This window comes from Rosa rugosa, chromosome 1 (genome assembly GCF_958449725.1).
Source record: "Rosa rugosa chromosome 1, drRosRugo1.1, whole genome shotgun sequence".
NCBI classification, from domain to species: Eukaryota; Viridiplantae; Streptophyta; class Magnoliopsida; order Rosales; family Rosaceae; genus Rosa; species Rosa rugosa.
The window spans coordinates 37543641-37560609 of record NC_084820.1 but is presented as its reverse complement, the minus strand read 5'-3'; the positions used below and the strand labels follow the sequence as shown (position 1 = coordinate 37560609).

At 38.0% G+C, this 16969-nt stretch overlaps 2 protein-coding genes and 1 non-coding gene across 3 annotated transcripts; 1 reads left to right on the top strand and 2 right to left on the bottom strand.

Annotated features, from left to right (window-relative positions):
* Nucleotides 1-7: 7 nt before the first annotated feature.
* LOC133727268 (E3 ubiquitin-protein ligase RDUF1-like) lies at nt 8-655 on the bottom strand. The gene has a single exon (XM_062154874.1). It carries the CDS (start codon nt 653-655, stop codon nt 8-10), a length of 648 nt encoding a protein of 215 aa, XP_062010858.1.
* Nucleotides 656-8580: 7925 nt separating this feature from the next.
* Nucleotides 8581-14503, bottom strand: LOC133724808 (switch 2). Its single transcript, XM_062151655.1, has 8 exons — nt 14146-14503; nt 13727-13833; nt 12427-13354; nt 11422-11669; nt 10785-10911; nt 10439-10714; nt 10086-10338; nt 8581-9141 (listed from the first exon to the last, which is right to left on the bottom strand). Exons 1-8 carry the CDS (start codon nt 14479-14481, stop codon nt 8804-8806), a joined length of 2613 nt encoding a protein of 870 aa, XP_062007639.1. The 5' UTR covers nt 14482-14503; the 3' UTR covers nt 8581-8803.
* Nucleotides 14504-14718: 215 nt separating this feature from the next.
* On the top strand, nt 14719-14810 carry LOC133727584 (small nucleolar RNA R32/R81/Z41). Its single transcript, XR_009855265.1, has one exon. It is a non-coding gene; the product is annotated as a small nucleolar RNA R32/R81/Z41 (small nucleolar RNA).
* Nucleotides 14811-16969: the final 2159 nt, after the last annotated feature.

The following is a 16969-nucleotide window of genomic DNA, read 5'->3' as shown; positions in this document are numbered from 1 at the left end:
AGCCTAATTAGGGGGATTGATTTGACGGCTCCTCCTCCTCTAACGGCATGGGGTATCGGCACATGGGACATAGACGATTGATGTGCAGCCACGGACGAATACAATCCCCGTGGAAATAGTGGGAGCAGGGCATCCGAGTAAGCATCAGTTGATCAACATCTTGTTCTACAAAATCCACCCAACAAATTGCGCACGACGGCGTGCGTTCCATAACAGCTCTATCAAGTCTCACATTTTCCAAGCCCTCGATTGCTGATCGAGCCGTACGAGTATCTATCCGCAAATCGACTTCGAATATGGCCATCGCAATAGGAGGCTCAGGGGACACGGCCGCCTCTAACTCTTCGAACAGAATTTCGAAAACACGTGGATGGTAAAATTCCGGGACACCCATGGTCGAAAGATACGCCGCGATCTGCTGTTTATAATAAGACTCGTATCGTTTCTGCTTGATGGTACAGAAATCTACCCAAATCGACTCATCAGCTACTATGTCGCCCCCGTCTTCATAAATTACTGGATCAGCCGGAGAAGAGCGTCTTCCGCGTACCTTGACAAACCTCATGGTGATCGAAACATTGTCTTCCCCCATGGCGGCGGGGGATTTGCCTCTGCGCTCCAAATGGGTATCGTACTCTTTTTCCACCGCAGGCATGATTTGCAGAATCGAATATGGAGAGGGTCGAGAGGAGGCTAGGCTTATATGTGTGTGTGTATATATATATATATATATATTTCAGGAAGAACCCTAATCCAATTGGGGTTCAAGTTTTCATTCACCCACAAAGGATTCGGAAACCAAATTAAATTAGGATAAGGAAATTTTATCACGTTTATTAGTGGGAGGTGTCATAGCCAGCACCGCAAGAACAACTGCCATCGCACGCAGTCACCACCTCTCCCTCTCCTATAACCAGTGGAGAGTCTGATGCCCTACCCTCAGACATCATCACCGCCGGCTCTTGGTGAGCCTCCTCAGAAACCACTACGTACAACACACTCTGACTGCCCCTGCTCCTCGCCAGCAGTTTCAAGCGTGGCAGAAGACTCGGTCAGTCTCTCTCTGAGAATGATGGGCTTCTTTTTCTTTGGAATAGAAGATGAGGGTGTGAAGAAGGCATGACGAGTTTGAACAGAGAAGGAGAAAGAGTTGCCAGCCTTGAGGGAAGACGTAACTGCAAACTCAAAACCCTAGATGTCGAGGTATCGGCTTGAATCTCATCACACTTTTCACCAGCATGGGTGATCAGACCGTACTGAGAGCATATGCCCTTTAGGTGCTCGTACTTTTCACAAACCTTGCGTTCAAGCTATACCGGCTTTGAGATATCATGAGTGAATAGGATCTGAAAAAAAAAAAAAAAAAACTATATATATATATAATTAAATTGATCAACACAAGAAAATGAGAAATGAGTCTTCGATCACCCACCTATACAACCATTGAGCCACATTTTGACACAAAAAAAAACAAAACAAAAATGTTTTTTTTTTTTTTTTTTGTTAAAAAAGTAAGGCTTTTTCCAGCCCTTTTTGGCTCTATTCGAGGGCTTGGCCTGACTCAGCCCTTGTAGCCCAGCCTTAATGGGCCGGTAAGGGGTAACATATATAAGCCTTGGCCTGGCCTAGCCCTAAATTTTATAGACTTTGACTAGGCCCGGCCTGGCCTGACCTTAAACCCTAAAATTTAGGGTAGGGCCGGGCTAACTGACCATATGCCTTTTACTAGATTTTCCATGTATTTACAGTAAATCATGTATTAACAAAGCATCAACACAATCCAACAATTAATTACATTTTAGCTACCATATGGGTTTATACTAGTTTTAACAGTCGAATCCTTCTTCTTCTTTTTTGACAGAGTAAGAGAGATTTCATTGGGATTAGCCAGAACGGCACATACAAATAAACCCTATATGCTTGTACCCTAAATCAGTGGTCAAACAGGTAAGGGAATACGGGTACCATCCACTAGTACAATGATGCTCATTTGAATTTTACGAGCCTACACAACTACCAATCTCAGCGTACACTAAGAAAACTATTTCAAATCTCCATTCGTCAATGCACTCAATTGTTGTATTCCAGAAGATTCATTAACTTGGTGTAAGAAGAAACCATAGCAATATAGGCTAACACCCACTAATAAAGCAGACCTAAATCAGGCCAAAACCCACTACTTTCCCAGAACAAACTAGGGAGTTATTGGAATTAAAAAAACTTTAAAAAACCCTAAAGCCCTGTGCAGCACAGACAGCGCCCAAGAGAGGTCCACTGCCAGAGCCCATCAAGCGGGCTCGGTCCCGGCCCATCACCTGCTGACCCCATGTCGTCCGCCACAAGTCCAACACCTCCTCCCGACCTTCTCTGCCACGACTCTTGACGCCAAGATCTACGCCGCTGCAACCTCCAGCAGCATCGACCCAAACCACCTCGCTGCCCACACAGCCGCAGCTCTCGCCTTACGGATCCGAGTCTGAATCACGCTGGTGCAGCGCTTGCCCAACCATCGTCAATTGAGAACCCAGCAGCCGATCTTGCCCAGTACGACCACCCCGCCGGAAAGAGATGCAGCCAGAAACAGAAACAGAAGCCAAAACGCCGTCAGGAACTCGAGCACAACCACCCATGAATCACCGTCGAACTGATCAGACCAAAGACCCGTCCGGCAGCATACCCAAGATGTCGGTGAGGCCGGAGGCCAGAACCGGTCGCAGCGCCGCCGGACGAGCTTGAATGCGCAATCGATGAAGAAACCGACTTTAGGGTTTTAGGGTTTCTCGAGAGAGAGTATTTACAGATCCATGTGTTGATGTAATACAGTCGAATCCTTCTATAATTTGTTAAACTTTCTTTAATCTTCAATTTAGGAATCACACGGTATGTTAAGGGAAAAAACTATCATTCAATACCACAACTTTCATAAGAGTTTTTCTATTAGAACCTCCAAATTTACTCACTTGACCTCTATGCTTTTTACACCTCTTATCAAATTTTCAAATACTAAATTTACTTACTAAACCTCACTAAACTTCCTCAAATAACCTCACTCATATAATTTGCAAACAAATTATTATCTTTAAAATAAAATATTTAGTCATTTCAATGATTTAATCACTCTATAAATCTTAACTAAATATACATTTCTTAATCAAACTTGAGTTTCAAAAATTAATGTCTAATTAATAAGAAAATGCCATGAACTATTATGTTTATTTATTTATTTTTTTCTTTCTATTTTAGCTGTGCAAAAAAAAAATGAAGAAATCATTTGTTTTTATTCTCAAAAAAAAAAATCATTCGTTTTTTATTTTATTTTTTCATTATTTTTTGTACCACATGATTAATTATTTAAATATTTTTAGTTTTTTTTGTTGTTGCAAATATAATGGATTGACTTAGATTTAGGTTATAAATCATAAGAGGATTTATTTTGTTTTCCCTCACCGATATGCGTTCAACATATATATCATACATTTTTATGTCACATGATCTTAATCATATTTTTAATTCTTATTAAATATATATGAATGCTTTAATGAGTATTTAGTGAAATTGAAAAATGAAAATAGATAAGGAAAATAATAAGGAATACTATCTAATATTATTGAATTGGAAAGTCTACATAAAATAAATATAATATTTTGGACTAATTTCTGCTTACTACTTTATACTTTCAAGGGTTCATCAGTTCAGTCCCTGCACTTCTAATTTAATCAAAAAAGTCCTTGCACTCTCCAATTTCATCAAATCGATCCAATCTGTCACCACTTCGTCAATTTTCGGGGAAAATTTCCAAACTACCCATCTGCATTCACAACACTGACAGGTCGGCGGGCAGCCTAGCGATGGGTAGTTTGGAAATTTTCCCTGTAAGAAGGTCCCACGTCAGCTTATTAACAACGAAAATTGACGAAATAGTGATGGATTGGATCGATTTGATGAAATTGGAGAGTGGAATGACTTTTCTGATTAAATTAGAAGTGCAGGGACTGAACTGATGAACCTTTGAAAGTATAAGGTAGTAACCAGAATTTAATCATAATATTTTTTTGGTATAATTATTGTCCTTAATAGTCATTTTATAGTAGGTTATATATGTCATTTAATAATTCATAATAGAGTGAGGTCAAGTGAGTAGATTTGGAGGTCCCAATAGAAACTCTCATTTCATAAACTAATAAAAATCAAATTTATCGATTCATTATTTACCAAATCCACCCTTTGATCGAAAAGTGATATAACCTCAGTGCCCATTCGACGATATCAGACGGGCGGATCCAAGTGTTAAGAGTTGTTGGGCTCAATGCAAGCCCACCCGAGAAGTTTTAGGCCAAAAAAAAAAAACCTATATATATATATATATATATATATATATATATATATATATATATATTTTGCAAGTGTATTGTCGATTTATCAAGGCCACCCGAACTCCCGAAGAGTTTGGCTTCGGTCTCACATTTTCTTAGACCTCATTGCGTCAATGTCTTCTAGTCTTTTTCTTCCAAAAAAGCTTCAATTCTAGACTCAAATAAAATTGAAGCTTTAGGGCTCGTAGAGTTAGATTTATTTAGCTTATGCTCTTGTATTGTATTTCACGTTTATTTTATTGTTGAGTTTGTTCTTCAGTTTTTTATAGGTAAGGCTCACTACGTCCCCCCTTGCTAGGTGCATCATTTTTTTTTTCAATTAATAAAATTCTCTCGCACCGTCAAGATTCTCCATAATAATTTTTTTTTTCTTGTTAAGAAGTTCAAGCCCACCTAAGGATTGAATCCTGGATCCTCCACTAATATCAAATGCACAATAAAATATATAATCCACCACAGCTGATTCTCAATCTTCGACTAGAACTGCTAAAGTGATCGGTCTCCTAAAAGGTACCATAAGGAGGCTGCTGAATAGGCTGGTTGATGAGGCGGAGCTCCGAGATCGTTCTGCTCTCACTTCTTCTTTCTTTATGCTTTTGATGAGTTGATGAGGAATTTGTGAAAGGACTGACAATGACTTCCAAAAGAAGCTACCCAAACAAGATACTTTTGAGATCAATGGGTTCCCAAGGAAGTCTCTTTCAAATGGCGAAATGACGTAATTGCCTGGCTTATTTCACAATGACGGTAGAGGAATTACAGTTAGCTGAGCATTCACAATCAAACTTTTTTTAACAGTTTGTGTGGAGGAGAACGCACCACGTCATTGGGCCCCTTTTGGTGTTTATTTATTTGGTGGCTTCCAGCTAGGGGTCACCATGGGCCGGACCTACCTTAAATTTTAGGGCTTAGAATCGGACTGGACCGGGATTTAAATATGTTAACCCTTACCCGCTCATTAGGGCCGGACCGCTAGGGCCAAAAGGGCTAGGGTCAAGCCGGTGATACGCCCAATTTAACCCTGAAAATGTCATTGTTAGTATATAGTAAATAGGGATCGTTCTATTCCGGGGATTGAGGGTACACCTGTCATTGTCAAACAAATAAAGAATTAAAATTAAAACAAAGTATAAAATTTACAAAGATATTTACAAGTATATACAAATTTACGAAATTAAGGGGGTTTTTTTTTAAGATTTGGTTTCCGAAAATTAAAAGAATTAAAACAAAAGAAATATAAACACTTATACAAGAATGGAACGTAAGAAACAAAGATAAAAACCAAAGTCATAATCAAATTCGATCCAACCCAAATATTGTTCATCTAAGTCATGAGAAAGAATTGATCATATGAAACATTTGAAGCAAACGTTTTCCCATTTTTACTTTCCATCACTAATTAACCTAAGTGAAAGCACAAAGATTAATCCTATCAAACATGCAATTAAATTCTAGAAAGCTAGATCATCAACACATGTTTAACGCATGAAGAACACAAGAAAGGATATCAACTCAAGTGTACAACTTAGTATGAAAAAGTTCATCTAATTGCAATCCTTTTTAATTAAATTTGGTTTTTGTCCAAAACGTTTACTACTCTTGATTCAAGTTCACAAAACAATTAGGTGAATCAGGTTCTTAAATCTAGCAACAATTATATGTAAACCCTAAGTGTTTCGAACCACATAAGATAAACACATAAAGGACATCAATCGAGCAAATTTAATTAAACAATCTCACAAAAGCAACTTAAGAATCACAATATAGGAATCGAAAATCTCATTCAATCATATAAATTTCGGAATTAACAACTTTGTTCAAACATCAATGTCAACTAGAAACAATCCAACGGAAATCAAACAAGGTTACAAAGAAAGAGGTTGAATTACACCGTGGATGGAAGATGGAGATGGATGCTTGACGTTTGGATCCTTGAAGCTTGGAAGCAAGTCTTCAATGGTGGATGATGGATGAATTGCTCACAGCTTCTTCTTCTCTTCTTCGGCCTTGCTTGAAATCCGTGGGGAGCACTAGAGGATGGAGAGAGGAGGAGAGGCTAGACGTTTATGAGAGAGTAATTTTCTGAATTGTAAAGTGTGGAACCTCTCTGACGTCAAGAATAGGGTGGTATATATAGGGGACGACAAGAGTGTTGCCCTAGCTTCTTGATTCTTCTATTGTTTTCCACGAAATTATAATAAAATTCCACATAGCTTCCACCAATGATAACTCGCCAAGTAAGCCCTGTGATGTGGTCCAACCAGTCAAAACTCTCTAAAATACCTCCCTAATATTTAGTTGCCGAAATTCCTTGAAGATATTCTGATTTTTCTCTTTTATTTCGGCCAAAATTCCTTTAGGGAATATAGGGATGAACCTAGACGCATTTTGAGTCTTTTTCTTGTTGTCCACACTTCTTCTTTCCTTAAACTTCTCCCTTGAAAATCTCCAACGTCAATCTCCTCGATATTTTCTGATTTTCACGTTGGCATCACACATTCTCTCTCCCTTTTCACCGCAATCAACACATTTAACTCCTCCAAGAATATTTCCTTCCTTAAAACTCTCCCTAGAAAATCTCTTGGCGTAATCTTTTATTCTCCTCTTTATTTTCACGCCATCTCCTTGTTTCTCTCTTAGCATATCACGGCAAACACATATCATTCTTCTCTTATGCGTCACAAACCCTAATTCCATGGGCCTTGATCCATTTTGCCGAAAATCCAGTTTAATCTAGAGAGTTCTTAGGCCTCCTTGCATCACCTCTTTGCCATGTCATCTTCTAAGGTCCTTAAGAAGCTTCTCTCACGCCATATCACTTCATCATTTCGATCACACATCTTGAACGGCCTAGGAGTCACTTCCTTTCCTGGACAGGATTTCCTGGATGAAACAGGAAAGCTTATTTTCTTCATTTCTGCTCATTTATGCAGCCCTTGTCTCTCATCTTGTCTCCCTCCAACGTTGGCTAGCTCCTCTTTCCATTTATGAGCTTATTTCAACTCATTTATTCCAAGGACATGAAAATAGAAACTTTCCTAAACTAAAATGGGAAACTTTCTAAAATGAGAAATAGAAACTACAAAACGGAAACTTTCTACAATTAGGAACTTTCCCAATTGAAGAATGGAAACTTTCCTAAACAGTGTTCTTTAAGGAAATAAAGCAGGAAATGTAGGGAAATAGCAGTTAAAACGTCGCATTAAAATGCTCCTATCAGACAGCCTTCTGAATAAGGCCGAAAAGGTATTTTAGTTTTCGATTGAGACTGAAGTACAAGTAGATTCCTTGAAAGTGCACAAATATCTTGAGTATTGTTCTGCAGACGATTTCATTTTCTCCAAGGGGCAAGTTTATACAGTAATTTCACAATCAACTGCAACTGTGGTTCAAGTTCATGTTTTGTATTATAAATCACATACAAATGCTTTCACAAATCATAGACACAATTAGCATAATATTGAATTTCGCAACTACATTATATATGGGTATGCTAAACCAAGTAATTCATGATTTCCACTTTCCTCCTTTATTTATCTTGATATACCTCATTTGGATTCTAGATTTTTGATTAAGCATGAGACAAAAAGAAATACCAAATATAGACAGTAGGATAATTGAGGAAACGACTTTATTTATCTTGATATACCTCATTTGGATTCTAGATTTTTGATTAAGCATGAGACAAAAAGAAATACCAAATATAGACAGTAGGATAATTGAGGAAACGAAACAGCGTAGAAAACCTTGAATTGACATACCAAGAGGTGGTATGTCACAGCATAAATAACATGAAATAACAACTAAATAAAATAGCTCAAAAACCTTGAACAGAGGAAGTTGTCACAGCATAAAAGAAGGCACAGTCCAGATTGGACGATGATTCGTCATCTCCAACAGGGCCTTAGCTTGTTTGGAATAAGGCTTGGAAATGCTCTTCTTTTCCATGTCGTAAACACCAAAATCATGTTGCTAATCATCAATGCTGATAAAATCAAAATCATGGTTGTAGTATATGCAATCCTGCTTACATCCTGGAAACTAGAAGCCACCACAGATATTGGGTTATTCTCACCAATGAAAAGAGCCACATTGCCAAGGGTTTCCATCTCAATCCACTCGCATTCGTCGATATTAAATTTGTAAACCCTGAATGGCTTTGCAAAACGTTTGTCCAAGTTTTTTTTATGGTAAGCTACTACTATGATTTTTCATAATATCTATTAACACCACATCTTGGAGATACAGAACTGTACAAGGAGTTCAGCTGTTAATTTTTGCACAAATGCACACTTTTGAAAATAATGCTTCAAAAATTAGATTACAACTTTTGAACGTCCTAGGCACCTCAAAGACAATCTAATATCATTCTAGTCTCACCATAAATGATCCCGATCGGAGGATGTCACATTTATGACTTTGCCACAACCTTATAACAAATCAACGCTGTTGAGTTTCTTCTTGTTTCTCTCCTTGTAGTCCTGGATAACCTTTTCCCTCTCTAGAGGAGGAGCAGATACTACCCACTTGCTAAATTCAATCTCTCCCATACCCATGAACTTAGCAAGGAGACTAAATTGAATCCTTTTGCGATCCATGGATACAGATACATTCTCCTTTCCACCAGTACCCTCTCGTCGCTTTCTCCTAGCAACACCAGTGGGGGGCTGTTTTAGGCTATCATTACAAGGAATGACTCTTTCCATCGTCCCTTGCATTCCAGGTCTATTATTCACAATGTCTTCATTACGATGTGCATAGACAATACCTATAGAAAACAAAACATTTCAGTTGCATTCAGAACAATAATAAATATAAATCAGATGGTAGAAAGATAAAATAAAGAACAAAAAGATAGTAAGTGCAACAAGTTCTCATCTCAAGAACCTAGCAATATGAAATGGTCTGAAGCACAAAATCCAGCATGTCTAAAGTTGGCAACCCCACACCCCAAATTGTGGACAGACAGATCCACACTTTGTTTGCAACTCCATATAGCCTTTATCACTAACTATTTCTCCCCTCTTTGTTTAAGGAACCCAGCGAAGAGAGAAAGCAATAATAAGCTGTTTCTTTTCTTTCCTTCTTTATTTGTTTGACTGACTTTCCTTTTTCTTTGTTTCAATGACGGAAAGTGTATTAGGAGTTCAATTTTATTTAATTTTTCTTTCTTTCCTTCCTCTTTTCCTGTTCCCCTTTCTCTGGCACAGCTTCGTTGCGTTCTTCACTTCCTCCCCCTCCCCCTGATCTGGGCCCTGCCTAGTAGAACCTTTCCAGCAAAGCTCATAATACACTAGTTTGTTTCCAACTCAATCCAGATCTACAAATTACTTGACTTGGCTACATTCTCATTCTATATTTTGAAAATGCACTCAAGCAGAAAGAGCAGTCAGCTTATTTTACTTTTTTTTTTTTATATTTTTTTTTTCCAAATAATCTACTTCAAAGCACAAATCTATTTAAACTTAAATGCCTTTATTTTCATAATTTTGGATCAAGTGACGGCCAAAAGCTATCATAGTCCATACTGACCACAAATTCCCTCTTTTCTCCAAAATAACAGTAATTTGTGGTCCACAATGATTACAAAGGACACAGATAAATTGGACATGCAAATGTCAAAATCCTCAAAACAGGAATAAAAGAATCACAGGATGTATGGCAAACTGACAAATGCATATAGAGAGTAGTAGAAGACATGATCATACTTACCCACATCTTTAAGCACAGGTTGACTTGCTAAAGCCTTCTCAGAATCCGTGGTCTCAGACATGGATGAAGATGTCACACCCACTTCTTTTACGCAAGTAATTTTGGTTGATTCTTGTTCCCTACCATGACAATCCCCTTCTCTTTGTCCCTGCTTTTCATGCAACTCAAATATCTCGCTGGTAAAGAGCTTATCTGAAAGATCACGAAATAAATTGCAAATTCCAAAAAGTTCCCCTTGAAAGTCTTTGCAATCCTGAAAAATACGAGAGTTAAGTGAATTAATGCAAGTATTTAGTAGTTGAATACAAATAAAAAAGTTCCAGCAGAAATGTAACACAGATTGATTTCTGTACCTGGACACCTTCAAAATATCGTCTCTCCATTTTTCCAGAAACAGCAATGTTTGATAGCTGCTGTTTGTACACCTGACGTGAATAAACAAGTTCATCAAGGGAACCAGCAGAAAGAAGGCGGAAAACCACAACATGCCGTTTCTGCCCGAACCGAAATGACCTGTCTTGGGCCTGTAAGTCTTGGGCAGGATTCCAGCTTGGATCAAATATTACAACACGATTTGCACTGACAAGATTCAGTCCAAGCCCACCGGCTCGAGTTGATATAAGGAACACCTAAAACAATAGAAAACTGTCAAACAGAAACTTAAATACAGATTTTTCTGACATTTGATTAAAATTATACCTGTTTGCTTGGACTTGAATTAAAGTTGTCAACAAGAGACTGGCGCAAGTTGGTTGGTGTGGAACCATCAAGTCTTGAGAAGCAATAACCTTTGCGTATAAGAAATTTTTCCAATATGTCCAGCATCCTGGAAGAAGAGATTCTAGTTAATTCAGTTCAGCAACTAAAATGATCCAAAAGGCAGACCTAAAGAAGAAAAGCATGCACTGGACAATTGATGGACACAGAATACACTCAGTAAAAGTTTTTTTTTTTTTTTTTTTTTTTCTCTATTTTCAAACTGATATACGATAAAAAATGCAGCTCAGATTGCCTTCCCCTCTCTTTCTCTCAAAAACAAAACTCAACAAAGTTCTAACTCACCCGTATGGCAGAGTCAACAGATTATCAAGCAGTCCCAAAGACTATAATTCACAAAATGCATTCATGTATCATTTGTAATCAGTTGAAAGCTGCCTAACTTAACAGTCAAAGAAGAAATAAGAAACTGTTGAAGTTATAGCAAATACAACAATTATTTTGTGCTTTGTAGACCTCCACAAATGAAAAGCTGTTGAAGCGAGAGTTTTTAAGAATTGCTTCATGTGGTAATCCTTACAGAACACTATTATTATTGAGGAAATTTAAGAAAATTCACCTGACAGAGTAACTGAACAGAAGGACTTTATCACCCTGTGCAATCCATGAGAACATAAACTTTTCAAGTGCTCGCATTTTCCCACACTGTTTAACATCACTTAAGCCCATAAAACTCTCATTTTGAGTGTTGCCTCCCACCAAATCAATATCTGGGCCAAACACAGCAGAGGCAAACTCTGCATCTTTCTTTTGCTTTTCTGGGTCATCCTTCGGATTAGGCTTAATAAGCTCCAAGTGGTTACTTATCTAAACATGCACAAATACAATACATAAATTTATAAAACATTGTGACAGAGAATGTATATGAATAATTAGGGATCGATCAATCCACAAATGTAATGCATGCTCTATAAAATGTAAAAATTCATTGCCTCACTCAAACAGTCATCCTAACATATTCCACGTAAGCACTTACTGTAAAGGTTCTTATGATTATATTACATGGCTCGATGCTGAGCTCAGCAAACATATGCAAAAAATCACCACTGAGCTCATGTATGTATGAAGGAGAGAGGAATTTAACAAGAGTATGCCTCATGTCATAACTAGGAAAGCAAAGTACAAGGGATTTTATTGTTCTTACATCATTTTGAACAGTTATATAAAAAAAAAAAAACAAAAGGAAAAAAAAATGCTAATAGTGCAGACAGTTTACAAAATCAAGAGTTTAGGAAAACACAACAAGACCCAAAAAAAAACATATACCCGGGCTACAAACACCAGATTTTTTCAGGTGATTCATTTATTCCCAGATATTTTATTTTCTAACACTTCCTTTTTTTCTTTCACATTTAAAAAATTTGATCAGCACAGACCAAAAGTATCTAGAGTCTTGCCTTTACAACTTAACTCAAGCCCTAACTAATTGTACCTCTACCTTCAGGAAACCATAGCTTTAATGGTGCAAATTACAAGGACTAAAACACCTCTACATAACAATGAACTACGTGTTCCTGATAAAAGAGTGAAAAATAGAAGGTTAAACAATGGAGATCTCATTTACCTGTTGGAGCTTGACAAGGCAAGGAAGGACAATACAAAAGGGGCATGAATCACAACCATCAGGGTTATCCCTGTGAAGGTATGGCCAGATTTTTCCATCTGGTACAATCCTTTTGCAGCACTCAACTTGGGTAAGAGGAGATCCACAACTACAGGGAAGGTCCTTATTTATCAGGCATTGGATGTCTGGTAGCTGTAACATTCGCCTATACACCCGCTTTTGCAATTCGCTCATTGAACAAAATATGACATTGTCTTCCTTCCCCATCATAAGATGACCAATGGTTTCCTCTTTTGTCCTTCTCAACATATATTTATTAAGAACAGCTACTAGATGCTGTTTTCGCTCATCAGCAATGCGGACAAATCTTTCCGGAGCAGTTGATCTTTGGCCATGTTTGAGAGGTTCATCATAAAACTCCCGAAAATGCTCCCGTGTTCCCAAGGATCCAGGTGCAACCCAGTCAAACAGGTTAAACAATTCCATGATTTTGTTCTGCATCATAGTTCCAGTGAGACCAATTCGTTTTAAGGTTTTAAATTCTAGACATGCTATGTAGAGCTTTGATTTTTCATTCTTAAGCCGGTGTGCCTCATCAACAACAACAATCTCCCAATTAACATCTGATAACTGGCTGCCACAAATTCTGTATGTGTCAAAGCTCGTGATAAGTATCTCAACTCCATGAGCTTCCAATTTATCATAAATCAAATCCCGATTTGCACCATGGTAAACAGCAACACTAAAGTTAGACCACTTAGAGAATTCACTCTCCCAGTTGTGGATAACTGAACTGGGGCCAACTATGAGAACAGGGTTTCGTTCTGTTATTTCACTTCTCTTCGGAATTGTGGAATCAATGCGATCACCATCTTTCCCAAACACAGCAGCCAAGAATGCAATTGTCTGAATGGTTTTGCCTAGCCCCCTATTGAATGCATAAGAGAAAATTTTTACGGCTCAAGAACTTTCATTCCCAGTTTATCTACAAGTATGTATTGTCAAGGTGCACCATATATATATTCAGTTCTGAGAGAACAGGTGCTTCATTGATGGTTTTGGATATTGCATAGTAAAATCTGATTAAGCCATGCCTTCAAAACTATTGATTGTTCTTGACTAAAATCTATCCCAGCATTGAAAGGAAGGAAAATGCTCAAATTAAATGAAAAGTGTTTGATATTTAAAATACAAAATTAAAAGAATACAAAAAATTTCTGGAGGACACAAGTACAAGTAATATGAAGACAATCAATCTTCTACCGCGATATGAAATCTAATTTGAGCATGATAAACTTACATGTCATCTCCAAGAACCCCTCCATGGTTGTTCTTGTATATATTGTACAGAAACTTTACTCCCTCTCTCTGATGTGGAAGCAATCTGCAGTTAATGGATGCAGGAACCTGCAAAACGAAAAGAAGTGACACCTATTAAAAGTTTCTAAAGACATTCAAAACTCATTTATTCAAAGAAATTCACAGTTACAAACTAAGAAATTAGGTATATTAATTGGTCAGCCATTGAGTAATAATTTCGTTCACATTTATATTTCGTTTCCATTTCACTTGCTTGAAAACTTGCAAACAATGAGAGGAAGCTGGTGGTTTCCATTTCACAAAGAAATGTTGTTTCTCCCAAATTCACACACCAGACAAATATCCGAAAATCATCGTAGATTGAACATGGACAAGAGGAAAACCAAGTGTAATTAATACCTGAATGAGAGGAAAATGGGATAAGACCAGGGGTTCATAGGGTCCTGTGTGATCAAACTGAAAGCTACTAACTTTACTAGTAGTCCCAGAGCATCCCTGTGGTTCTGGGTCGTCTTCGTCCTCCTCATCGGGATCCTCCACCTGGGTCTTCTGTGGTGGCGGTGGTGGAGGTGGTTGAAGAGACAGAGGATCTTGGAGCCTCAAGAGCTGCTGAGCCAGAGACGATTTGGGGGGCTTTCTAGGGATTGTGGGTTCTGGGATTTGGGACAGAATCGACGACGAGGAGTTTTGGGTTTGGCAGGGTTTAAGGCTCTCTTTGAAGGCGCGGAGAGACATTGCCACAACAAATCGACTCCCATTTTGAAATCCTCTGTTTCTTTATAAAGGAAGGAAGGAAGGAAGGAAAAAAGAAAAAGAAAGAAAGAAGAAGAATTGGGGGGCGAAATGACTAAAGTGACCTCTAGGGTTTCGACCGGTTGGCTATATAAAGGTTTGTATCTGCCTCTCTTTTTTTTGCAGTCTCTCACAGTTGGTTCCTAGTCTACTATTGAGTTAGTTTTGTTTATTTGTTTGTTATGAAGATGATGAAAGTATTGTAAAGAGTGATGGATGATTCATGTGATCGTAATTCAAATACTCTTCGCTACGTTCTTTCTGATTCATGTAACCTTCTTCTTTCTTTTTCAAATCAATCCTTCTTTTGTGTTTTCTTTCTAGCAATTCAATCTGTTTCTACTAGTTAGTTAATCAAGGATTTGAAAACTTACTAATAATTGGATTATCTGTTAGGCTGATGAAGAACCCAGAATACATAGCTGACTCTTAATGGCACAGTTTGTTGGTTTTTGTATTAATTTCTGAAGCTAAACATTTTAAATGTTGCTCCAGATCTGTTTTACTTGATACGAAGATATAACTTGATAGAGACAAAGTGTTGAAATGCTTCCCAATTTTGGAATCGGTTTCTGTTGAACGATGAATCGTTAATGCATCAATTTGGTTTATGCTTCCTTTTAGTGTCTGCAACCAACAAAATGTGACTCTTTGTGGTTGCCTTGGATTTGATTTCAACCAAAAACCCTGAAAGATTTGGAGATTAGGGGACCATTCAGACGGCAAATTCTTCCCTTTGCAGTGCTGATGCCTGCCTGGTGTTACTTATCCGATTAATCCCGAGTCTTTGGGTGTTGATAACGTTGACCGATGTGACTCTTTGCTTATCTGATTTAACTCATGCACTGCTTTTGCTTATGACAATCACTGTCTGCTTTCACAATCTTAAGAACCACCACTGCAAGGAAAGTCAACAAAAAGATTGACATCTCCGAGTTTCAATATCTGAGAAGGACCAAATGATAGAGTCTATGCCTAACAATGTAGAGAAAAAGACTCATCGGATTGTTGTTGGGAGTACTTGCAGGGTCTTCTCTATCATAAGCATTGTCCTGGTACTTGGTCAGCAGAAGCATCGAAGACAGTTGAGGATTCTTTGGTGTTGTTCAAGTACAAAGATTTAAAAAGAACAACAAACAACTCCTCACAAAAACTTGGGGAAGGAGGTCTTGGTTCTGTTTTCAAGGGGATATTCATAGCTTTAAGAGAACTTAAAAACTCTGAACCAGGTAGAGAAGCAATTCAGTGCTGAAGCGGCAACTATTGGTGCAATCCAATATGTCAATGTTGTTGGATGCAGAATACAGCCCAAAACTAGGAGTTTTGGTCTTGCTAAACTCATTCACGGAAACGATAGCCAAGTTGTTACTACCATGAGAGCCTCATTGAGAGGAACAATACCAAAATCTTGCACCAGAATGGTTTTCTAGAGAAACCATCATACCAAAATCTGATGTCTATAGCTATGATATGTTGTTTATTGAAGTTATATCTGGAAGGAGAAACACAGAAGGCTAAGACAAGGATTTAGAAAATTACTTTCTGATTCGACTTGCAAATGCAGTAACTAAAGGAGAAGATGTTGTTGCCTTATTAGTTACAGATTGGAAGGCCTTGCTGCATAGATGGACTCATTAGAGCATGCAAAGTAGTGTGTTGGTGTATTCAGGTGATGAGAAGGATAGGCCAACAATGAGGCAGGTTGTTCAAATTCTTGAGGGAGTTTTAGATGTTAGTGTATCCCCAATCCCACAGCTCCTCCAGCGCCTTACAGAAAGTATAGTGGAAGTCATTGAGTCCCAGGAGACCTACTTCCTGTTCAGATTTGTGGTCTCATGATGTCTCCAATGTGCATGCACAACAAGCAGGTAACTACTAATAGGCTAATAGCAATCAATGTCTCATCCTCATTTTTCTCACGCAATATGATGGGAGTAATGTTTGTGTAAATTGCACCACTAGGTTCTACTTCCTCATGTATGGGGTTATTCAATATAATTTGGTTACTTTTTTTTTTTCTTTTTTTCTTTTTGTTTTTTTTTTTTTTTGCTTCTTAATATTACATATGACGGAAACTAGAGGCCCTGCTGTTTAGCGTTTTTTTTTTTTGGTTTGGTTAAGTAGTTCTAGCCCACCCGAACTTTCATTCCTGGATCCGCCATTGCATATGAGTGTAACATAAAATACATGAAGACGCACTTGAAATATAAATTGAACCATCTGCTTCATTAGGAACTGAACTGTTGTACGACCATTCTACAGCTATGTTTGGTATGGCTATGCTTTACAGAAAAGCTGGCTTATGCTTATTTATGAGAATAAGTGGCTGAAAAGCAAAACAGCTGAGTGTTTGGTAAACTGGCTTTTTATAAGTGCTGTCAGTGGCAAAAGCAGTGGCAAAGTGTTTGGTAAACTGAGGCTTAGTTTGGCA

Excerpts from the sequence above, each read along its gene's own strand:
- LOC133727268 (XM_062154874.1), bottom strand. The coding sequence starts at position 655 with ATGCCTGCGGTGGAAAAAGAGTACGATACCCATTTGGAGCGCAGAGGC.
- LOC133724808 (XM_062151655.1), bottom strand. The coding sequence starts at position 14,481 with ATGTCTCTCCGCGCCTTCAAAGAGAGCCTTAAACCCTGCCAAACCCAA. Across the intron at positions 11,670-12,426 it reads GCCTTGTCAAGCTCCAACAG|ATAAGTAACCACTTGGAGCT; the intron begins GTAAATGAGATC and ends GTGCATGTTTAG. Across the intron at positions 9,142-10,085 it reads ACCTGTGCTTAAAGATGTGG|GTATTGTCTATGCACATCGT; the intron begins GTAAGTATGATC and ends TGTTTTCTATAG.